We start from the raw sequence: 26,225 nt of genomic DNA, 5'->3' as shown, positions 1-26,225 counted from the left end.
CTGCACAAGGGGGTGATACTCTTGTCGTGGAAATTTTAAACTGTATATTAAACTAACCATGTTTCTAACATCTAACCTTATAACTTTAACATCTAACAATTTGAACAGGATGTACTATGACAAAACCAATGGAAAACTTTGACTGTGTGCGTATGTATGTATGTAAAAATAACAGTTTGGGAAATGAAACTAGACAGTCTGTTAGAATCTTGTGATTAACGAATGAAGTCATCATTAAAACAAAGTTTGCTTTACCTAGTAACAGAGGGGTTTGCATATGAAGAACCAATCAAATAATGGGGAAATTATGTAATGCAGCCTGACATTTATGCCATACCCCGATTCTATAAAAACTGTTGTATATGTGTTTTACGGTGGGAGTCTCAATAGAATTTGTCTGAGATCCTCCGGCCTTGATTCTTCTTGGGAGAGTTTCTCTGAGAACTGCTCGAAGACTCTCCCGGCCATTATTAAAGCATTTGGAGGACATTTGCTGATGTCTGTCTGTTAATTTCTGCTGCGCAGCAGGTTAGTTTAGGAAAACAAGTTAGACTAGGAGATATCAAGTGGGGACGTCGATTTGTAGACGAGACTCAGATATCAGGTGGGGACGTCGCCAGGAGATGAGACCCAGGTACAGAGTTGGGTGTCCATTTGGAGACACCCCAGATAGTTAGGTTTAGGAAAAATCTACCCAAGTGGGGACGTCAATTTGGAGACGAGACCCAGGTTGTTAGGTTTAGACAAAAAATTCTATCACACTCTCTATAAATAGACCGGCGGAGCCGCTCTGTATTTCCCTATGATGTGCTTATGTACTTTTGCTGGCCCGCGTTGCTGGCCGCCTTTTCTCCACACATTTATACATAGACCGGCGGAGCCGCTCTGTATTCTTATGAAGTGCTTATGACATGTGCTGGCCCGCGTTGCTGGCCACCTGTTCCCACATGTTGTGTTCCCCGGGCTCCCCCGGGACTCATGCAGTGGATGCTCGGCGCGCTCGGCGTTGACAAGGGGTTCCCGTAGCGTAAGCAACTTACGCAATACGAGAGAACCTCTCATAAGAGAACGTACTCGGTTACCTAATGTAACCTCGGTTCTCTCTAGAAGAGGGAACGAGTATTGCGTATCCTGCCGTGCTCGCGCCATGAGCTTATTTGCTTCAGTCTATGAAAACCAGAGTTCAGCCTGTTGAGCCCTTCCTTATATACGCTAAGTCACACCCATTCTGGTGGGCTGTGACGCGTGGAGGCCGTGAAGCGCCCTCATTGGGCGTGACGTCACGCAGGGCTCACCGATAGGCTGCTGCAGTTGCCGCAGGACAGCCAATGAGCACGCTTATACAGCCTGCTATGGTCTGCTGGCTGCCGCACTGCGTTGACAATAAATACAAAATTAAGGATCATTTTTTGGCTTCAGATCTCGAGAAAAGATTACTTTACCCGTAGAGTAAGCAACTTACTTACGCAATACTCGTTCCCTCTTCTAGAGAGAACCGAGGTTACTTTAGGTAACCGAGTACATTTTACAGGGACAAGCAACACTCACATTTTCTCCACATTTTAGTCCAGTTTAGTAAGAGATATTATATTATATTATTATATTACATGTTTAGTTACATCATAATAAATAAATAAAGTCTGTGAAAGGTTTGATATTGTGTAGTTTGTGATCCTCCATCAGCAGCTGCAGTTTCTCTCAGCTGTATCAGTGCAGTCACTGTGACGTCTGACTGACAGAGGTTTTTGTACGACTCTTTATCACTGTGTGAACACATAGCCACTGATATAGTGATAACTCTGACAGTAATAATCTCCTGTATCTTCAGTCTGGACTCCACTGATGGTCAGAGTAAAATCAGTTCTGGATCCACTGCCACTGAATCTAGATGGAGTGTTTGACACTCTTTGGTTTGCAGACTGAATCAGGAGTTTAGGAGCTTCTCCAGGTTTCTGTGAGTACCAGGCCATACAAGTATATGAACCTGTACAGCCATTGCTCACTACTGTGTTTGTTTTGCAGTTTATAGAGACTGATTCACCAGTTTGAACCGTTTTTACAGAAGGAGTCTGAGTCACAGTCACCTGTCCACTGAAACCTGATAGAAATAGTGAGAGTTAGAAAAGCAGCATGGCTGTGTAACATTCACTGTTGATGATATTATAATATTCAATTTAACATTTTCTTGAAACATTTACCTTCAATACACAGACAGAGAGTCCAGATGAAGATGTTGATTGTGTTCATTGCTGTAGTTTAGTCTTGTGTGATGATGAAGAGTGTGTTCTGCTCTCAGTCATGAAGTGTTAAACTCACAGCACTATAAACACTCTCAGAGCACTGAAGCATGTGCTGACAATGCAAAGAAGTGGGCAGGATTTACAACAGCTTGTGCTGATAACTAACTAATATACACTAGAGTTACAGAATCATGACTTTATTTAGTATTTTTATTGTGACTCCTGAGACACTGAGGATGTGCAGATGACCGTCCATCTCTGTGTCCATATTCAGTCATGTGACCATCATCACTGCTACACTTCCACTCGATGAACCGCCATCACTAAAGTAAGATCATGAATCATGAGTCTGTTCAGAAAGTATCAGGACTGATTGTGAATCTCTAATCAGAGTTCATGGTGTCACTCCATCTATCATGAAGCCTCATGTGTGTCTGAAATCATCAAATGGAGAAGAAACAGGCTGTTAAAGATGGAGACATATTAGAGCTTGTTCACGTTTCATGATCTTGTGTGGAGATTCATAACCAGTCCAGATACTTTTAGAACAGACCTTGAATATGAAAACATGCTTGACTGTGTAGAACATGCAAAATACCTTTTATATTTTCATTGTTGACACTTTCTATTGACTTTGGCTCTAATATTCAATAAACTCCGATTATTTGAAGAGATTTTCACTGAAGATTGAAGTCTGAAGCTGCAGGTTTTTCTGTGAATCATGATGATTGATCTGCATATGAAGAACAGAAGCATCATTATGAGAAACTCCACAACATCATCCATGATCAAAGAGGTCAAAGGTCACCTCAGAGGTCACAGCTCATCAAATATATTTCTTTAAACAGTGTTATATCAGAAAGCATTTAGTCAAATCTGAATGAGTGAGTGTTGAGAAGAGCTGAGGATCTTCTAATATCAGTGTGTTGAAGTGTTGTTTCTCTCTCTCTGCTGGAGTGTGTGTTCACTCGAGTGGAATAGAGGTTTTTGTACGAGCGTTTCATTAGATTGTATCACTGTGGTGGACTTTCGGTGGAGGAACTAAACTGGTGATCAAATGTAAGTCTATTTAATTACATATTTTAAAAAATAATATAATTTTAATTTCAGAAAGTGTTTTATAGTTGAAAAAAGAACAACATTTATTAATAATAAATTAAAGCCTTTATGTATAATGCATTATAAAGGTACCAATAGCGTATGTTATAATGTCATATATGTTTTCATAAATAACTGTAACCAAAGTTAAAATGTTTTATAATATTTGCAAATTCCTTGTTACGTCTAAAATCGGTTGTTTGTCATGAGTTTTAGTGTATTATTATTTTTTGGAGGTGTAACAATGAATAGATAATATTATAATGTGTTAAAACCTTGGTTACAATTATTGATGAGATCATACATGCATCATACTGTGTAAAACAATATATAATTAATGCATTAAACGTTATAATGCAATATGTATAAAGGCTTTAATTAAAGTGTTACTGATAGTTTTTTTATAATTATTTAATCTAAAACAATGATATTATTATAAGAATAGCATTATTCCTTTCAACAACAAATATATGTATAAAAGAAATAAAATTCTAAACGTATTTCCACACTGTGTCTCACTATGAGTTTATTCAGTTTATTACAGGTTTGTTTTTCCTTCATTTATTTCTACACTGAGTTCATATTTAGTTCATCTTTTATTGTAGAAATCATACATGGAAAAAAGAGATTTGACATCAGAATGTAAATGTTGCTACTTTCTGTAGTTCAGTCAATGATACTGAATCTCTTTTGCTCATGTTGTGCTTATAATTCAGTGTTTTGTTCATTCTGTGTGATTCAATTGTGTTTTAACTCTGTTTGAAATTGAGTTACATTTTCAGTTCAGGTGAATATCTCAAAATTTAAGATATTTATGTTCAGAGTGAATAATTGCTGGAATTAAAGCAGTCAGATCAGCCTGATAATAGATAATATGTGTTATAACTGCTGTTACACTTATTGATTAGATCATACATGCATTTTAATGTATATAGCAGTGCATAATTAATGCATTAAAATACTTTTATAATGCAATATGTATGAAAGCTTTAAATAAATTGTTGTGTGTGTGTGTGTGTGTGTGTGTGTGTGTGTGTGTATGTGTTGTGTTTGTCTCCTGCAGCTGGTCCCACAGTGAAGCCCTCAGTGTCTCTGCTGCCGCCCTCTTCTCTGCAGATCTCTGGAGACTCAGCCGCACTGCTCTGCCTGCTCAGCTCTTACTCTCCACAGGGGGCGCTGGTGAGCTGGACACTGGACGGGTCAGAGGTCACCGAGGGGGTTCTGACCAGCGCAGAGAGCCAGCAGGACGGCCGCTACAGCCGCAGTAGCGTCCTGACCCTCAGCAAAGCACGCTGGGAAGAGGGAGAGCTGTACGTCTGCAGAGTAACACATGATGGAGCTCCTCATGAGGTCTCGTTCCACAAGAGCTCTGAGTGCTGATGTTTCTCTCCTGAAGATGAGCCGTATCTGAGTGTCCTGTGTCAGGCAGGATTCACATGAGTCTAGTGCTGCAGCTGTAGTGATTTACAACTCAATACTGAAACTGAGTGTGTGTGTGTGTGTGTGTGTGTGTGTGTGTGTGTGTGTGTGTGTGTGTGTGTGTGTGTGTGTGTGTGTGTGTGTGTGTGTGTGTGTGTGTGTGTGTGTGATCTTTCAATCTGCTGTGTTTGCTGCAACATTCAATAAAGCTTCTCAACAAGTTCACTTTGTGTCTGACAACATCATTCAACTAACAGATGAAGATGCAGGTGCTTTTCAGAAGGTTGATGTAGCAGTAAATGTCAAATAAAGCTCTTGGGGTTTGAACATGGTCTCTGGAGACAGAGCTGCTCTATTCTGAGAGGATCACAATCACTCCACCCTGACAATGCAAATGGGGTTTTCAGTCTCACTCTCTGAATGGTTACAGGATCTGGACTGGAACACTTTCACTTCTGCTTTAGTGAAGCAGCGCAGACAAACTGATCATTTATAGGAGATTAAAAACTTTATAAAAATATCATAAAAAAAGATCAAGATCAAGAATCAGCCGTTCTGACACTAATTGTTACATAATCATTACATTTATAGGTGATGGTGTAAATATACTGTATATGAAAATGTTATTAAAAATATAAAACATGATCACAAATGAAGAATCAGCCGTTGTGACAGTAATTGTGTAAGAATGTAAAAGTTTCTGAGGCTCAAATGGAAAGCATCACGTCCAGACAGCAGAAGTGACTGAATGCAGTCTGTTCAGTTTGATTGACAGGATCATATATTACACCTAAAACATGATGATCATATTGAGACACTGACTCATTCTCTTCATAAACACAAGAGTGATGTTGATTGTAATGATATAGTGTTATTAGTGTTTGGATCAGAGGTTTGACAGTTGATGCTGGAAGGCCAAGAGAGCATTACAATAGTCCAGTCTGGAGAGAACAAGAGTTGTGTAGCTCTGATAGGAAGGGCCTGATCCTCCTAATGTTGTATAAGGCAGACCTGCAGGACCGGGCCGTTCTAGAAATGTGCTCTGTGAAGTTTAACTGATCGTCAATCACAACTAATACTTACTATACTAATACTATACAGTCTACTAATACTCTAATGAGAGTTAGTGGACATTGTTGTATAGTCACGTAAATCAAGAGATCACATTCAGGTAACTCACATGTCTCTTTGCTAGCATTGCATGTACAAAAACAACTTTCTCTCCCTCTTACATGCATACCAGTTCCCCACATAATACAACAACTCAACAACTAAAGACTAAAGCCGGGCGCACACTGTGTGATTTATAATAGTCCTTTACGATTGTTGCTACGAACATGATCCTCGCTGTAAGCCATGTCACACTGTAAGATCTCAGTCGTCATTAATGTCAGACTGTACGACAGTCAAGACGCGTTAAAAGCGGACGCACGCATTTTGTCAACAGCTCTTGGGAACAGCACTGTGATGAGAGAAGGGCTTTCCTTTATCATCATAAGGGCTTTAGCTATCATCATATAGAGACTGTGTCTGTTCCCCGAATTTGGAAATCCAAAAAACGTTTAAACCCATCTAAGGTTAAACTTTTAATTGATGTTCAACAAATAAAAAACAGCTATAATACAGATGAGCAAATGCTAAAGCTTGGGTTGCTGAATATTCGATCGCTTACTTCAAAAGCACTCATTGTTAATGATATGATTTCAGATAATAACCTAGATGTGCTGTGTTTGACAGAAACCTGGCTAAAACCAAACGATTACATTACTTTAAATGAGTCCACCCCGCAAGATTACTGTTATAAACATGAGCCTCGTCTGAAACGCAAAGGGGGAGGTGTTGCTGTAATTTATAATAATATTTTCAAAACCACTAAGAAATCAAGTTTTGAATATAATTCTTTTGAAGTGTTGGTGCTTAATGTAAAAATATATAGTATAAATGATAAATCACGTTTGAGATTTGTGCTGGCTACTGTATACAGGCCACCAGGGCACCATACAGACTTTATCAAAGAATTTGCGGACTTTCTATCAGAGTTAGTATTGGCTGCAGATAAAGTACTAATTGTTGGTGATTTTAATATACACATCGATAATGAAAAAGATGCATTGGGATTGGCATTTAAAGACATTGTAAACTCAATTGGAGTTTTAACGCATTAAAAAATAATAACGCAATTAACGCAGCACTTTTTTTTTTTGCCTCGTTTTAATGACTTCCTGTTGCGGCTGCTATTGTAAAGGCCGAAAATATGCCATCCTGCCCCTCCGTGTTCGGCGATCAGGTTTCATTCTCGCGCAGCTTTCATGGTCTTTCATGCGCCGCTCCGTGTTTGCGCTGCGCGTTCTGCTCTGTCGTTCACGGCCCAAACGCAATCATGCACCGATCACGCACTGGAAAAGCAAAGTCCGCTCAAATAACGTGAAATTTCTCAGTAGTAGACTTCTGTTTGCAATAGCCCTACTGAGCTGGTATAGTCATGCTGGGCAACAATGGTAAAATGACCTGCTCTGATCACATGCTCTGGTAATAATAGCTTTGTAGGACTATATTTTATTTTGATAATTAGTAAAAAAAAAGAATTTATTGATTGATTATTGAAAAAGAATAATATATTGATATATTGATGTTTAATATTATTTTAATACAGGGCTATTAAAGGGATACTTCACCTCTGGGAAGATGAATGTGTATTTAAAATAGGTCATTTAAGTAGAAGAAATGTGAAGAAATTTTTGAATTTGGAGCTTTCTAGACTGAGAAAAGCCAGAAAATGTATTTTTGGCTTATGTGGATGAAAGACAACAACTCCCAGAATGCACTTGCTTCGCTGCCTTAGGAGGCCACGCCTACCGGTAAGGGAGCGCAGTTTAAAACAACAAAGCTAGCCTACGTGATGAGTTTGCGAGGGATTTAGAGATAGCCCAAAATGTCGGGGATTCTGCTTTTGCATTCTACAGTCGCCATTCATTCATCATGTTTACTGTGGCGAGCAGGACGAGGCTGACGGCCGCGGGAGAACAGCGCGAGGCCGGTGGCATGATTACTGAGACGCGCCGGGTCTCCCATCTCTCACGGAGGAGCGGGAATTTTTCTTAGCAATGGTAAAACGCACATCAACCGATCACTTGTTTAGCGTTCATGTAAACACTACATTCAAATTCACCAATCGGAATGAATTCAGTTAGATTGAAACAAAAGGTGTGCATGTAAACAAGGAATAGCGACCGCAGAAAGCAAAAGCCGAATCCCGGACATTTTGAACGATCTCGCCCGCCGGACAAGTCCGGGAAAAGGAGGATGGTTACTTACTCAGCTTTCTCCTACTATTCAGCTTTCTCCACAGAACAAGAGCCTGCTAGCTTAGCTTCCAAAAGAAAGACGGCTGACACTGTGTACATTCTGTGAGTGAGATCCCACCCTGTATGGGCGGGCTGAAAACATGCGGAACAACGCCATCTACTGGCTGTAGTCTTTAGCCTCTGGCCAGAAAATCCTCCGATGACGCAAAATGACGATTTTTGCGTCATCGGAGGATTTTTTCCAGACAAAAAATACATAAATCTCTTGTCTCAGGGGGATATGAGGGTGGAAAGCATGGTAATTCTAAAATACTACAGGTTTTCTACTAATACAAAGCTTAATGCTAAATCCTGAAGTAACCCTTTAATTAGGTTATTCTAAGTTTAAATATTGATGATTACAAGCTTGGGGGAAATGCATTTGATTACAGCAAATTGTGCAATTAATTAGTTGTTTTTTTTTTATCGATTCCCAGCCCTAGTATATATTGTACATAGTAATTTTTTTTTTTGTGTGCCTGTTTTTGATTAGGGAGTTAGGGAAGTAATTGTATTTTTCTTTTCTTTTCTTTTGCGGATTAGGGCAGTAAGAGGTATATTCCAAATTAGTTGCTTTTGTTTGTTATTTTGGCCTTGTCGGCTCCTGTGGTAAAATCCTATGGTAACATAAACCTGTTAAAACTCAATAAATACTGTTTCATTCACTTTTCTATAACAAAAACCGCATTGTTGTTGTTGTTTTTTCATGTTAAGTCCTTTACCCTAGACGGGGCGTAACACCTGGTCTCCTTTGAATCTTAGCCCAAAAGTTCCAGTATAACAAACTCCAAGTTAGGAGCAATGGTATAGTCTAACGTGTCGGCCCGTGCCTTTCCTCAGACTCCCTACTTTAAACTTTCCTAGACGAGTGCCGTGAAGGGGGAGCTGTTGTATTTTTTAAAAAACATAACCACGTTATCTGTGACGTACGAAGCTTCGTTTTCACACACAACCACGTGACTGCTTCATATTCTGATTCAAAAATAGCACAAACCCCTTGTGCAGCTCCAGTGTCATTAGCTTCTTTGATAAGAATAAATCATAATACGATTATTTACATATGTAGTTTTGTGCATGTTCAATTTCAGTATTAATCCCCAGTTCACAAGTACTTCAACTGACCGTTCCACAATAACCTTCATTTATTTTGATCATATTCCTACACGATCCTTGATTATGAACTCATAAGACTGCTTGTGTTGATCGAAGCGTATCCCTAAAAACTGCAACAGTCCCTCACTGTACAACACAACAGTACAGAACACAATTAGCTTATTCATTTGTACATTTATTATTTATTTATACATTTATTCACAGACTCATACATATATTCACATTCATTAATACATTATGTAAGTAATGACGTGAAAGACTATTATTAGATTAAATATTTGTATTGCCTTTTATGGTTTTTGTAACAAACTGAATTATTATTTGAAACAATCAAAAATGTCGTCTATCATAAATAGATCATAAATGTGTGTGTCGTCTGCAGATTTTCCACCTTTTGACCACGAGATGTTGTTAGTGTGCAGTGTGTTGAAAAGCTTGGAGTAATGAAGCATTCTACGATACAGTTGAGGGAAAAGCCTCAGTGCTTCACAAAGCTTCATTTCTCCATCACTAGCACCTGCTCTTTAATAACAGAAACTCCTCTAAATGTCCAACCAGGAGCGACTGAACATCTGGCAGACATGGCATTTCTCCGCTGGGCTGATGTGCTTTTGGGCCGATACATCTCACACTTTTGTTTCATTGTGTATATATTCATTGTGTTTTTTGTCTAAACGGCCCATAAAACTCGTACATCGGCGGTCCATTATTATAGTTGTGCTTAATTGTCGGCGCTGGGGTCTCTATGCTGGTGTAACGCATTTGTCAAAAAAAGTCAGCGTAGGATTATTTTTTCAGCGCTGAGAAATTGCGTGAAAACAGAAACAGGCCCTTCAGAGATACAGTGTAAAACACATAAATTCACACTTAATACCTTAATTGACTCTCCTAATGCAGTCCCTTGCAAAGCATGCTGGGAACTCCAGGTCCACGGCCCAGGGCTGCGTTTAGCATCATAAGCCTGAAGTAGATCGTAGAGCACACGGGGAAAGATGTTGGCAGTTTATGTTAATGTCTAATGTTCAGTTCTGTTGGACATTTAGAGTTGTTTCTGTTATTGAATGTTGTGTTTGTGCTGAAGAGTAGCGCTTGTGCTCAGACTGTGGACTCTCAGTGTTTTATACTCACTGACATCTGACTTTATATAGTGATTCATTATATACAGTGTGCATAATGATGAACAACACTGTTAATCCAACTAAACTCAGTTATTTTCAATAAACTCCATTAAGTTGTATAGATAATATTGTAGTGGCAAGTTTTACAGGGACAAGCAACACTCACATTTTCTCCACATTTTAGTCCAGTTTAGTAAGAGATATTAAATTATATTATTATGTTACATGTTTATTTACATCATAATAAATGAATAAAGTGTGTGAAAGGTTTGATATTGTGTAGTTTGTGATCCTCCATCAGCAGCTGCAGTTTCTCTCAGCTGTATCAGTGCAGTCACTGTGACGTCTGACTGACAGAGGTTTTTGTACGACTCTTTATCACTGTGTGAACACATTGCTACCACTGATAATGTGATAACTCTGACAGTAATAATCTCCTGTATCTTCAGTCTGGACTCCACTGATGGTCAGAGTAAAATCACTGCCAGATCCACTGCCACTGAATCTAGATGGAGTTCCAGTATTACGGGTTGTTGCAAAATATATCAGGAGTTTAGGAGCTTCTCCAGGTTTCTGTGAGTACCAGGCTAAGTAATGATAACGAGTTACAAACACATCACTGCTGGTTTTACAGTTTATTCTGACTTCTTCTCCTGGTTGAACTGCTGGTATTGATGGACTCTGAGTTACAGTGATCTGTCCTCTACACTCTGAAAGAAAACACAAACAAAAATGATATATATGATGATATATGATGATATACAGTATATGCTAAATATATTTCACATTTTAAGATAATTAATAATCATTATAAAAACTGTATTACACAAACCTTGAATAAACAGTGCAATGGTCCAGATGAAGATGTTGATTGTGTTCATTGCTGTAGTTTAGTCTTGTGTGATGATGAAGATTGTGTTCTGCTCTCAGTCATGAAGTGTTAAACTCACAGCACTATAAACACTCTCAGAGCACTGAAGCATGTGCTGACAATGCAAAGTGACTCTCTCTATTTAAATCATTATCCTGAAGACTGTAGATCAGTCACAAACACATTATCAAACAACTTCCTCATGTTGAGAAATGCTAAGCTATTTTACACACATTTCTGAAGAGTCTATTGACAGAATCATACATATTATTGATTCAGTCATTATTAATATTTACATTGCGCTTATTTAACAACTGATGAGGAAACTATTGATTTAAAGACATTAATATATATTAACCCTCTGCAAAACATTTTGATGGCACATGATAACAATTATTCCACATAATTTCTTGGCTCATTTGGGAACATTTTATTGATTTATTGATTTATTTATTTTACTGTTACACTCGTGAACTCACTCAGAGAAACACAGAAGAAAATGAAGAGTTGATTAAAGTTGTTATTTTTGTTGTTTTTTGCGCACAAAAAGTATTCTCGTCACTTGATAAACTTAAGGTTGAGCCACTGTAGTCACTTGGACTATTTTAACGATGTCTTTACTAACTTTCTGGGCAGATGCAATTACCTTGAAGCCTATGAAGCAGTGATCCAGCTCTCAGATTTAATCAAAAAATATCTTGATTTGTGTTCCGAAGATGAACGAAAGTCTTACGGGGTTGAACAACATGAGGGAGAGTGATTACTGAAAGAATTTCCATTTTTGAGTGAACTAAAAGTGCTAAGCTGATTATTTTTTTATTTTTTTTGCCATTTAGTGACAAATGCGCATTTAACCCCATTGCATGAGTATTCTTCTGCTTGGCTTGACTTGTTTGCATGTAAATGGTTGTAGGTCTACAGTATGTGGGTCATATCAATAAAAAAATAAAAAAAAGGGTCGCTCTTAAAAAAGTTTGAAACCCACTGGTGTAATGACGTATGACGTGCTGAACGAGCTGTTCTTCCTGTTGAATAAAGTCTCATATAAATGAGTGTCCCGTCATCCTAAAATCCTCCTTTCACTGTGTCACCCAGGTGAAAAGGAAATATATTTAAATTATACTATACTAAGTGCATATTAAATGTATATTGTGAAACAACTTCAAGAATATTAAGTGTATTTCAAGTTATGCTTAAGATCAATTTTAAGCTATACACAATATATTTTAATATATTAAATTGTGCATTTAGTGCAATTTAAGTGTATTTCTGTACAGTTCATTTAAAATATACTTTCATATTTCTTAAACTACAGTTAGAATATATTTGAAGCTTCATTTTAATGTGCTTCAAGAACATTTCAATAGCATAAGCTCATTAAAAGTACATTAGCATTACACTACTAGCTTATTATAAAGCTGTTTTTTTTTCAGTATTCAAAATGGTATATTAAAAGTGCACAAATAATTAATATAAATGTTACACACTGAAATAAAAAACAGTTTAATATACTATATTGTTGTGTACATTGCAAAATACATACCTAGAGTACGTTAAACAAGAACAGAAGCATGTATAATCTTTTGAACAAAATACATGATTGTGAACAACATAATAATAATAATAATAATAATACATTTTATTTAAAAGCGCCTTATCAGGACACCCAAGGACACTGTACAAAGCAGATAAAAACATTAAAACAATAAAATTGGCAATACAACATTGAGATGATATGGGTCAGGTGGAATATGATTGTCTGAACAGAAAAGTTTTGAGTTTGGATTTGAAGAGATGAAATGAGTCCATGGTACGAAGGTCTGGAGGGAGTGAATTCCAGAGATGGGGAGCAGAGCGACTAAACGCCCTGCTCCCCATTGTGACAAGACGGGCAGGGGGGACAGAAAGCTGGCAGGTATGGGAGGATCGAAGTGAACGGGTCGGGATGTTTAAATGAAGGAGATCAGAGATGTATGGAGGAGCCATATTGTGAACTGCTTTGAAAGTAATGAGAAGTATTTTAAAGATGATCCTCTGTTTGATGGGAAGCCAGTGAAGTTGTTGCAGGATGGGAGTGATATGATGAGAGATGGGGGTCCGAGTAATCAGGCGTGCAGCAGAGTTCTGTAGGAGCTGCAGCTTCTGGAGTGACTTATTAGGGAGGCCAAACAGGAGTGAATTGCAGTAATCTATCCGAGATGTGACAAGGCTGTGAACCAGGATGGCGGTGGTTTGGGGAGTGAGAGAGGGACGGAGACGGGAGATGTTACGCAGGTGAAAATAGGCGGACCGTGTGATGCTGTTAATGTGAGAGTGGAAAGATAATGTGCTGTCGAGGACGACACCCAGACTCTTAACCTGTGGGGAGGAAAGGACAATTGAGTTATCAATGGCAATGGAAACTTTATTGCCTTTGGAGAGAGTATGAGGTGTGCCCACCAAGAGAACTTCAGTTTTTGAACTGTTCAGTTTGATAAAATTGGATGAGAACCAAGAGTGGATTTCTTGGAGACAGAGGGTGAGAGAGGTTGGTGGGAGTAAAGAGGATGGTTTAGTAGAGAGGTAGAGCTGGGTGTCGTCCGCGTAGCAATGAAATTTAATGTTATGTTTACGGAGGATGTGACCAAGAGGGAGAATGTAGATGATAAAAAGGAGAGGCCCCAATACAGAGCCTTGGGGCACTCCAGCGGAGACGGGGAAAGTAACGGATTTCTGGGATTTGAATTGTATGAACTGTGTGCGATCAGAAATGTAAGAAGTAAACCAGGCTATGGGAGTATGGGTGATACCAATGGATGATAGTCGACTAAGGAGGGTAGGATGGGAAATGGTATCAAAAGCTGCTGTGAGGTCCAAAAGAATAAGAATTGAAAGTAACCCAGAATCAGAAGCCATGAGAAGATCATCTGAAATTTTGAGGAGTGCGGTTTCAGTGCTATGGAGGGGACGGAAGCCAGATTGAAACTGCTCGTATATGCTGTTGGACATGAGGTGATTATGAAGTTGAGAAGCGACTGTTTTTTCCAGAATTTTGGATATGAAGGGTAAGTTAGATATAGGACGAAGATTGCTGAAATTGGTGGGGTCCAGGCCAGGTTTTTTCAGAATGGGTGTGACCGAGGCAGTTTTAAGTGAAGGGGGGACTAAACCAGAGCTTAGGGAGGAGTGGATAATCTCAGTGATGAGAGGGGCAAGTGAAGAGCAACAGGATTTAACCAGAGTGGAGGGAAGTGGATCGAGCTGGCATGTGTAAGGTTTAGATTTATGAATAATATCCGAAATGGCTTGAACGGAAGGAAGGTCAAAACTGGAAAAAGTATTAGTTAGTGATGGATAAGGGGTGTTGAAGTTGCCTCCAGAAGCTGCAGCTCCAGATGAAATCAGGTAGTTATGGATATCAGTGGTTTTGGAAACAAAGAAAGACATAAGTTTATTACAGAAATCCTGGGATTGCATATGGTAGGGAAGAGAGTCAGGTGGTTTTGTAATGGAGGTGAGAAGGGAAAACAGGGTTTTAGAGTTGTGATGATTAGAGTGAATTAAATGAGAGTAGTAGGCAGATTTAGCTGAGGAGAGGGAGTCCTTATACAGATTGACATGGTCCTTGTACATATTGTTGTGAATGGTGAGTCCAGTTCTATTGGCAAGGCGTTCCAGCTGACGGCCCTGAGATTTCATAAGGCGTAGGGCGGGAGTGAACCAGGGTGCTGAGCGGGTGAAGGAAACTGATCTGGATCTCATAGGAGCATGGGTGTCCAGGAGAGTGTGAAGATTTTTATTGTAATAAGAAACTAATTCATCGGGTGAACAGCCGGCAGATACTCTTGGAAAATTATTGATATCAGATCCAAAGGTGACAGTGTTAATGTCCTTAATATTCCGGAAGGAGATGGTGCGAGGGAGAGTCATTTTAGATAGCGGGAGGGTGATGTTAAAAGTAATGAGCATATGGTCCGAAAAGGCAACAGAGTGAGTTTTACAGGCAGGGGGGATGACACCAGAACAACAGACTAAATCCAGTATGTGCCCCCTACAATGAGTTGGAGAGTCAATATATAGATGCAGACCGAAGCTTTCCAGGCAAGATAAAAAGTCTCTTGAGAGCGGAGAACTGATATTATCCATATGAATATTAAAGTCACCCAGGATGATTAAATTATGGGATAGGGTTGAAAGATGAGTGAGAAGCTGAGAAAAGTCATTCAGAAAATCTTTGTTATATTTTGGGGGACGGTAAACAGTGACCACAACTGTGGGAGAGGGTCCGGGCAACAATGATGCAGAATACTCAAAGGATGAAAATAGAGAAAAAACAGGAATCGGCGCAACTTTCCAGGTCTCGCGATGAAACAGTGCGAGACCTCCGCCACGTCCCGAAGCACGGGGCTGGCAATTGTAAACAAACCCCGGCGGGGCAGACTCATTAAGAGGAATAAAATCGTTAGTCAGCTGCCAGGTCTCAGTCAAACATAAAAAATCAAGATTATAATCCATAATGACATCTCTGATTAATGGACCCTTGTTATTAAGAGAACGAATGTTCAGGAGACCGAAGTTAACGGTGGCAAAGCTACTTTTACAGGCAGAGTTAGCCACTTTGGGCAGGCTAGCCAGACTACTATGATTGGCTCCCCGGCTAGCGTTACGAGAGCGGCGGCGTGTGGTAAACCAAGTTGGTATAGAAGAATAAAGGTTCTTGTAAAAGCGCTTACCGCGCGATCCACGGTGGATGTATCTCCGGTTTGGCTGGAAGAAGATGTCCGAAGGAATGGAGCAACCAGATGGAGGCTGGAGGACATCGACATGGCGTCGGAGCTTCAGAAGCTCAGCAACAGAGTACTGGAACAGAGCGTCGGCATGCAGATGGGCAAGGGAGACCAGAAGCCAGCCAAGCACAAACCAGAGAATTGACCGGAGAATCCACGTCATCCTGCACAGGAGAGAGAGAAAGGCTGGGGGGGCCAGAGATCCTCAGGTAAGCTCAGCGGTGAAGATGTTAGGACGCAGTCGGGATCACAGAAGAGCGATACTCCAACAGTTACTGGTCATAAGCAGCAACCAATGTTGTACAGGCGATGTAATGATTCAATTTGATCAGATTGAAACACTGTCTGTCTGAAAATTCGCTGGTATTGTCATAATTTATGCCAAAGTTATACCGGTGAGTAGCGGCGACAGTCACGCCAGCGTTCACTCTCCCATTTTTTTTTTTTTTTAACATGAACATGAACAAATACATGAAATACATCATTATAATACATGAAAAAGATCAGTGAAATGCTATGGCAGAGCTATATTTATACATTTCTGTAGAACATTTCTTTTATACTTGTATTACCGAAATGTACACTATGAATATTACATTACTAAATAAATAAGCATCACAAAAGTTACAGAAAAGCAATGTGCAGAAGTGAATAATGCATGATTTACAAACTCAGGCCTACAAACGGAGAAACAGAAGAGTTTGAATATGAGTTAGACTGAACATGAGATTAGAAGAAGCCCAACACAACTTACAGTGAGCAGAGTTCAATCAGAAACTCACTGATATTAGCCTGACTTCGTCATACTCATATTCTAGGCAGAATGTGAGTCTGATACTGCTCCGTAGGGCTGTGATTATGAGGCGTGTCTTAAAAAAAAACTCTGCACTCAATTGGATAGACCTACAACCAATCAGAGCAACGCAGTAAGTGACGTATGTTGAGCGAGGCATAGTTGTCAACAGAGCTCAACTGCACACACGCAGGAAGAAGTAGTAAAGTAATGAGTAAAGTAATAATAAAGCACTCCATGAGTGCGACCAAAGGAGAAACCACAATGACCACAGGGTTTTCACTGCGTCCCATCTTCTTAGCGACCATCGGAGTCAGCTGATAAATTAAACCTTTGCAGAATCCTGTAGGAAGGATGGCAAACATATCTTTCCGATCGACAAATGCCTTGATTGTGGTTCTCTGTTCGTCTTTTAAAATTAATGCGCTGTCGATTTCTTTTATAACAGACGCGATAGCGGAATCTAAACACCTCAATTCTCCAGCTGCAGTCATCTTTGTTGAAAACCAATTCAACCCAAGCGCTCTTTGGTGATTACATAACCGCAGATCATCTGTCCATCATCAATTAAAGCCCGCCCTGGCAATTTGATTGGCTCGGCCTTCTGGGAGCCGAGCATAATTACTCCTCAACGGATCGAGTCCAGACCGAACTTCCCGACCAAAAAATGTTGTGGGCGGGGTTCAGGCTGGCACCCAGACTACACTGATATAGTTATTTGCAGCAATAAAGCAACCTGTGAGTATTAGAGGGTATGTTGTATATGTTGTATATTGATAATTGTGGTTTATTTAAACCTAGGGTATTTCCTATGAACGTGTCTATTGAGTTCACGGTAACATATTCATCTCTGATAAAAAGATTTAAGGACATTAGAAGTTGTGCATAATATTGTATGCCAGGACACTCGCAGGGCTGGACTGGGACAAACAAAAATCGGCCATGGCATTTTGGCCCAGACCGGCCCACTACATATGATCATAAACACCAACCATCTTTTCACGCCCTTGAATATATATACCAACTCCTATTTTAGTAGGAACGAGCGAGAGTTAACAGATGAAATAACAAAACAAAAAAAGGTCATTTATTAAAACAATTGAAGTATACTCCACAGTGATGAATCCTAACACAAGCTATAAGCGGCTCTGGCAGAGCAGTACCAGTGTTTCTCACAGGAGTTTTTGTAAAACTGTGGTGGGTGACCTCGGGTCCTCCAGGAGGTTCGGGGGCATGCCCTCCTCCAGAAGAAAATATTGTGCATTTTAATGTTAAATTCGTCAATCTGGTGCACTTTGACAGTTCAAAATGAAGAGCTCCAACCCATATTTAGTGTGCAAACTGAACAAAGAAAAACTCAAACCGCTTTTAATTATAGTCTGGAAATACTGAAGGGTGAGTGTTTTTTTGGGGAAATAATTAATAGAAAACTACACAGTAGATCCTCAACAACACGACATAATGGACGGCACTTCGTGGAGGAGGAAAAAAGCTCTTTATGACCCACAATATTTCTTGTATAAAGATTTAAATGCAAAAGAAAAGGTATGAGAGACGGCTGTTTTTGTCATTTGTATGTTTTAATTTAAAATGTTTGCGATATTAACATAAGTTCATGTTTAAATGTTTTGCCACTTGCTTGAGCAACTTAATATATAAATCTATATAGAAGTAGTCTAATGCATTAAATAATACTTAAAAAAAAAAATTATTCGTTTACATGTGAATAGGCTCTACATCTGTGAAATAGTGTAGACCTATATAGGCTACTGTGTACAAATAGAATCGCAAATGTTGATAATAAAAATAGTGATTTGTGGTAAAGCCGTGGATCAGTTGCGCACTGCAAATGGAGAAGCCTATGTGTGAAACAGGCGTAATCATATGAGTCGTGTGGTTTCCTCCAAGTCCTCTAAAGAGACACGATCGCTCTATATAATCTAACGGTTTAAATGTTTACTTCTAAATCTAATCACACTCCAGTAACATACGCAGAGATGACACACACACAGCACATCTGATAAACAGAAGCTCTGAGGTGCGAGCTCATTATCATAACAACCAATCACAGCCGTTCAACGGCTCTGGAACCAATCAGCTTTAGTCACGTGTTACATGTGTTGATTTTAAACAAGTAAAAACTTTTTTAAACATCTTTGGAAAATGTATTAATGATGCATTTCAAATAATATGATGTTGAAATCCTTGTGGAAATTTCAGTAGTACAAACGTATAATGGACAACAGCCTTTCAGATAGCCTTTTACAAGTACAAACAAGTAAAAGTGAATATCATATTAATTTTTTCAGTATGCACAATAAACGCGCACATTAACCCGATCACTCGTTTAGCGTTCATGTAAACTCTACATTCAGATTCATCAATCGAAGTGAATTTAGTCTGATTGAAACACAAGTTGTTCATGTAAGCGTATCTGCAGAGTTTCTGTCCAGCTCTTAATGCTGAATGTGCTCTTGGATGGTTAGATACATGACGGACTAATGTAGAAAATAAATGACTTAAGGTCATTAAAAATATATTCTGGGATGAATATATTCTAATCCTGCTTTTTTGTCATAAAGGGAAATCATCTTGTCTCAGATACAAATTTGACTGGTAAATGATAAAGAATGATATTTAGACATGGTAATTTATGACTGGATGTAACTTTTGATACTTTGCAGTAAAAGTGTCTCTCCTATTGACCTATTGTGTCATAGTACTCAATGCGAGGAAGCAATAATGCAAGTAAAAGTATTTTATTAGTAAGTCCACGCACACACACACACACATACAACAATGACACGAGACAAGAAGAAGACAGTGAATTCATGAACCATGACATATTGTCCCATCAGTGTGGCTGTCATGAAAAAAATAGTGAAGACCACTGACTTTATTTATTTATTTAGTTTATTTCCACAATTTCGCACATTGAATTTGTTGCTACATCAGAAGCAGTTGTTATTAAACACTCACACATTAAAAACAGCTGGTGTTTCTGCTTCACTCCCATCGCTCTCATACTGTGATCTGAAACACTGACAATAAAACATCCCAGTGCCATAATCAATATCAGCTCTAACTCAATATCAGCTCTAACTCTTATTTCATATCAAATATATTACTACCGATACTTTTATATTTATAAAGTCTTTAGAAACTTTGAACTAAACATTGATATTGTGTAGTTTGTGATCCTCCATCAGCAGCTGCAGTTTCTCTCAGCTGTATCAGTGCAGTCACTGTGACGTCTGACTGACAGAGGTTTTTGTACGACTCTTTATCACTGTGTGAACACAGCTTTAGTGTGACTGTTGAGGGAGTGATAACTCTCACAGTAATAATCTCCTGTATCTTCAGTCTGGACTCCACTGATGGTCAGAGTAAAATCACTGCCAGATCCACTGCCACTGAATCTAGATGGAGTTCCAGTATTACGGGTTGATGTATAATATATGAGGAGTTTAGGAGCTTCTCCAGGTTTCTGTGAGTACCAGGCTAAGTAATATCGATTACCACTATATAAATTCACATTACTGCTGGTTTTACAGTTTATTCTGACTTCTTCTCCTGGTTGAACTGCTGGTATTGATGGACTCTGAGTTACAGTGATCTGTCCTCTACACTCTGAAAGAAAACACAAACAAAAATGAAAATTATATATTATGATATACAGTATATGATAAATATATTTCACATTTTAAGAGAACTAATAATTATTGAAAAACTGTATTACACAAACCTTGAATAAACAGTGCAATGGTCCAGATGAAGATGTTGATTGTGTTCATTGCTGTAGTTTAGTCTTGTGTGATGATGAAGATTGTGTTCTGCTCTCAGTCATGAAGTGTTAAACTCACAGCACTATAAACACTCTCAGAGCACTGAAGCATGTGCTGACAATGCAAAGAAGTGGGCAGGATTTCCCTTGTGAAAAAAAAAAGCACTTTAGTGTACTTTTATAAAGTGTACTTATTATACAAATAATATACTTTAAATGTATACACTTAAGTGTAACTCAAATGCAAAGTTTTCACCGGTTTGAATGCACATTAAGTATAATTGATTTGAAATATATCACATATTAAGTTGAAATTAAATGCAATAAGTTGTCATTAAGAGTGATTTTTTGGTACAAATTTAAGCAGGACTTTAATACAACTTTATATTTACTTTCATAATTGCTTCTAGTGTCTTTAAAATTGATTTAAAGTGCACTTCTCAATGCACTGACAAGCAATTAATGTGAACTAAAATGTACTTTAATGTCAGTTAACAATACACAAGTGTGAATTAAATGTAATGTTTTCACCGCTTAATTGCATTTTATTTGTATTTAATTTCAAATGTATCACAAATTAAGTTCATATTAAATGCAATTAGTTGAACTTTTGAATGCTTTTTGTAAACATAAATGGGACTTTAATACATATTTAATGAGTACTTTCAGTGTATTTAAAATATAGTTTAAGTGTAGTTTAATGAACTGATAAGCAATTCATGTGAACGTCTCGGTTACGTATGTAACCCTCGTTCCCAGAGTAGGGAACGGAGACGTTACGTCGGATGACGACGATTGGGGTTTCGCTTAGAAGCCTATCACCTTCGAGTATATAAAACGGGCCAATGGCAATGAAATGCCATGGGTCTGCGGAATTTGCATAGCGTATCTCCGCCCGCCGCAGGGGGTATATAAGGAAGTACGCCGGCAAAATACAGATATGTCTTCGCTGAGGAGTCGAGACTGGACCCAGGCGTTTTTCAGCGATACAGCGGAAGTGGCAGGAAGACGTAACGTCTCCGTTCCCTACTCAGGGAACGAGGGTTACATACGTAACCGAGACGTTCCCTTTCGTGGTCACTCCGAGTTACGTCGGATGACGACGATTGGGGTTGACGACGAAACGGCTTAGCTCCAGTCTATTTAACGGATCTTTTATCACCCTATAATCCATCGCGCTCTTTAAGATCACTAAATTCAAGACTTTTGGTCATACCTAGGATATCCAGAACCACCAAAGGAGGGAGAGCATTCTCACATTTGGCTCCAAAACTCTGGAATAGTCTTCCTGATACTGTTCGTTGCTCAGACTCGCTCTCCCAGTTTAAAACTAGATTAAAGTCGCATCTCTTCAGCCAGGCATTCATATAATCCTACAGTTCAAACTACAATCCGGCCTCTAGCTCATAAATGCCAGAGGAGAACTGGCCCCCGACTGAGCCTGGGTTCTCCCAAGGTTTTTTTTTTTTTCTCCATTAGGTCACCTGATGGAGTTTTAGGACACCATTAGGTCACTTGATGAAGTTTTTCGGTTCCTTGCCACTGTTGCCTTTGGCTTGCTCAGTTGGGGATATTTTGGGGATATTTAATTTAATTTTATCAATCAATAAATTCCTCTTGAAACAAACTTTGTTGTATTATTTTAATTTAATACTGTGAAACTGCTTTGATACAATCTGTATTGTGAAAAGCGCTATACAAATAAACTTGACTTGACTTGACTTGACTTAATCACGCCACCTCGGCTGTTATCCAGTGCCCTGCGTAAGTCTGATCTCCCTGTTGTGAGACTAGCACTAACGAAGGAGTCCTACTTAACACAGGAATACCAAGGTACACTGGGAAGCATATCTCAGGAGAAATATGCAATTATGCCCAACCATAAGGGGGGGGGGACTTGAGAGACACATATGACCCAGAGGGATGCATATGGAGTATCGCTGAGGTGTCCAGCCGCAGGTGGAATATTTAAACCCCAGGGGTGGCAAGGTGGCTTGCCAAGGGAAAGACACACGCTCAAAGAGACTTACAGTGGAAACACACATGTGGGGGTCGCCCAGAGGGGGGACCATGCACATGGAGGCACCTAGTCAAGCGCAAAAGCTGCGTTATGGCAGATTGGCATAAGTCAGGCGCTGACGTCACCGGTGCTGGAGGAAACTCAGAGCTTATCAGACTCACCTGAGAAGAAATCGCACGTATCCCGTCCGTGGAGAGGAATGGCGAGCAAGCGAAGACACCTGAGCAGAATCTAGTACCGGCTGGTTGGAGCGAGTACATGAGTAGAAACTGGCTCTACTCGGAGATTATAGAATCTCGCGAATGTGTTGGGTGTCGCCCAGCCTGCAGCTCTACAAATGTCTGTTAGCGAGGCGCCATGTGCTAGAGCCCAAGAGGAAGCCACACTACGAGTGGAGTGGGCTTTCACACCAAGGGGGCACTGACGACCTTGCTGCTGGTATGCCAAAGCAATGGTATCCACTATCCAGTGAGATAACCTTTGCTTTGAGAGAGCCTTTCCCTTCAGCTTCCCACCATAACAGACAAAGAGCTGGTCTGAGGTCCTGAAACACTGCGTTCTGTCTACGTAAGCACGAAGGGCGCGTACTGGACAGAGCAGTGCCAAGGCTGGGTCTGCCTCCTCCAAGGGCAGCGCTTGCAGGTTCACTACCTGGTCTCGAAAGGGTGTGGTAGGAACCTTGGGCACATATCCAGGCCGGGGTCTCAGGATCACGTGAGAATTAGCCGGCCCGAATTCCAGGCACGCTTCGTCAACCGAAAATGCCTGCAGGTCCCCTACCCTCTTGATGGAGGCCAATGCAACCAGGAGCGCTGTCTTCATAGACAGGAACTTAAGCTCTACTGATTGCAAAGGCTCAAATGGAGCACTCTGCAGGGCAGTTAGAACCACTGAGAGGTACCAAGAGGGTACGAGGGGAGGACGAGGAGGATTCAGTCTCCTCGCTCCCCTCAGGAACCTGATGATCAGGTCGTGCTTTCCCAGAGACTTACCATCAACTGCGTTGTGATGTGCGGCAATGGCGGCAACATACACTTTCAGGGTGGAGGGAGACAGCCTTCGCTCCAACCCTTCTTGCAGGAAGGAAAGCACGACACTGATCGGGCATTTCGTGGGTTCTTGATGTTTAGAAGAACACCAGTTGACGAAGAGGTTCCACTTCAACGCATAGGCATGTCTCGTGGACGATGCTCTAGCGGAAGTGATGGTAGCCACCCCCGCAGGTGGTAGGGTACTCAAACCTGCCTCGTCCCGTCCAGGAGCCACACGTGGAGGTTCCAAAGATCGGGACGAGGGTGCCAAAGGGTGCCCCGTCCCTGAGAAAGGAGGTCCTTCCTCAGAGGAATTGGCCAGGGAGGTGCTGTCGCGAGGAGTACTAGTTCGGAGAACCAGGTCCGGTTGTGCCAATATGGGGCAACCAAAATGACCTGCTCCTCGTCCTCCCTGATCTTGCGCAAGGTCTGCGCAAGAAGGCTCACTGGGGGAAACGCATACTTGCGTAGGCCCCGCGGCCAGCTGTGCGCCAGTGTATCCGTGCCGAGCGTGCCCTCGGTCAGGGAATAATACAGGTCGCAATGGGACGAGTCGTAGGAGGCAAACAGGTCTACCTGTGCGTCGCCGAACTGATCGCAAATCAGCTGGACCGACTGGGGATGGAGTCGCCATTCTCCAGCGAGAGGCCGAACTCGAGACAGCTCGTCGGCCGCCTGGTTCAGGTGTCCCGGGATATAAATGGCTCGAAGCGACCTCAGATGCTTCTGACTCCATATGAGGAGGTGGCGAGCGAGTTGCGACATACGGCGGGAGCGTAGACCACCCTGGTGGTTGATGTACGCTACTGTCGCGGTATTGTCTGAACGGACTAGTACGTGCTGACCCTTGAGCAGCGCATGGAAGCGGTGCAGGGCGAGACGTACAGCCAGCAACTCGAGGCAATTGACATGCCAAAGGCGCTGGGGTCCTGTCCAGGAGCCCGCGGCAGCATGTCCATTGCACATGGCGCCCCAGCCCGTGGTGGAGGCATCTGTTGACACAACAACATGCCGGGAAACTCGTTCTAGGGGCACTCCGGCCCGTAGAAACTTGAGGTTCGACCACGGGGTGAAGGTCTGACGGCAGGCTGGAGTCACTGGGACTCTGAGCGTGCCGTGTTGCCATGCCCACCTCGGGACTCGATCGCGGAGCCAAAGCTGAAGCGGTCTCATATGAAGCAATCCCAGCGGCGTTACTGCGGCTGCGGATGCCATATGCCCCAGGAGCCTCTGAAAAAGTTTCAGTGGAACCGCACTCTTGCCCTCGAACTGACGAAGACAAGTCAGCAGTGACTGCGCGCGCTCGCTCGTAAGCTGCGCGCACATGGCGACCGAGTCGATCTCCATACCGAGAAAGAGATCCTCTGCGCGGGGCAGAGTTTGCTCTTCTCCCAGTTGACCCGAAGGCCCAGACGAGCTAGGTGCCGGAGCACTAGGTCCCTGTGTTCGCAAACCTGGTCTCGAGAGTGAGCTAGGATCAGCCAGTCGTCGAGATAGTTCAGGATGCGAACCCCGTGTTCCCGGAGGGGAACAAGGGCTGCCTCGACGACCTTCGTAAAGACGCGAGGAGACAGGGCTAGCCCGAAAGGGAGAACCGTGTACTGGTATGCCTGCCCCTCGAAAGCAAACCGTCGAAACGGTCTGTGTCGAGGTAAAATGGAGACATGGAAGTAGGCGTCCTTCAGGTCGATCGCTGCAAACCAATCCTGCGGCCGCACACACTGGAGGATGTGTTTGGCCGTTAGCATCTTGAACGGCAGCCTGTGAAGGGAGCGGTTCAAGACGCGCAGGTCGAGGATTGGCCGTAACCCACCGGACTTCTTGGGTACAATGAAGTAAGGGCTGTAGAAGCCGGACTTCATCTCGGCTGGAGGGACACTCTCGATCGCACCCTTCGCCAGTAGGGTGGCGACCTCCGTTCTCATGACAGGGGCATTGCCACCGACCATAGTGAAGCGGACTCCCCTGAAGCGGGGAGGAGATATCGCGAACTGAATCGCGTAGCCGAATCTGATGGTTCTCGCGACCCAGCGGGACAGTCTGGGAAGCTCTAGCCAGGCCTCCAGAAAGTGCACCAGCGGGGTCATACGAACCACAGACGTACCGTCGGTGGGGCAGCGAGGCGGAATGACCGGCACCGGCGAGGGTGGCATAGCGGCCCTGTGCGGGGGCACGGTCATTAACCGCGTCCTGCCAGAGGAGGCCAGGGGAGGGCGCGCGTCCCACGGGGGCGTGCTCTGGCAGGGGTCTGGCGACAGAGGGGAATGAGAGGAGCGTGGCCCGTGGGCGGCGCGTGCTGTCATCCCACACCTCTGGAACAGAGGAGAGCGGAAGTGGCGGGACCCGAGGGTGGCGCGCACTGCGGCCCTCGGACTCTGTTGGCTCAGGATTGGGGAATTCAATTCTGTCTTTAACCACATTAGGGTGCTGCTCGCCGTTGGACGAGCAGCGGGGAGTGGAGAACAAAAGATTCTCCCCCGGCCCTCCACCGGGGGAAGGAGTGGCCCTGCTACCACCTCCTGAACAGAAAAGAAAGCCAATCCTGAGCGGCCCGTCTCAGGAGCGCCGCTTAGCCTGGCGTTTAGCGGGCTGCGGGGCTGGAGAGGGCTGTGGCGCCTTCCTGCGGCT

General features: G+C 41.8%; 1 protein-coding gene across 1 annotated transcript in view; it reads right to left on the bottom strand.

Moving 5' to 3' along the window:
- The window catches only part of LOC309490503 (uncharacterized protein), a 112,205-nt gene extending 86,809 nt beyond the window's left edge, over window positions 1-25,396 (bottom strand). Inside the window, exon 1 of the mRNA XM_082159717.1 lies at window positions 23,959-25,396. Within this exon, the coding sequence (XP_082015843.1) occupies window positions 23,959-24,944 (986 nt within the window). The 5' untranslated portion in view covers window positions 24,945-25,396. The remainder of the gene's footprint in view (window positions 1-23,958) is intronic.
- Window positions 25,397-26,225: the final 829 nt, after the last annotated feature.

The sequence above is a fragment of the Leuciscus leuciscus genome (assembly GCF_965113295.1).
Source record: "Leuciscus leuciscus genome assembly, chromosome: 25".
In the NCBI taxonomy this organism is placed as follows: domain Eukaryota; kingdom Metazoa; phylum Chordata; class Actinopteri; order Cypriniformes; family Leuciscidae; genus Leuciscus; species Leuciscus leuciscus.
This window is presented reverse-complemented; position numbering and strand designations above follow the sequence as displayed.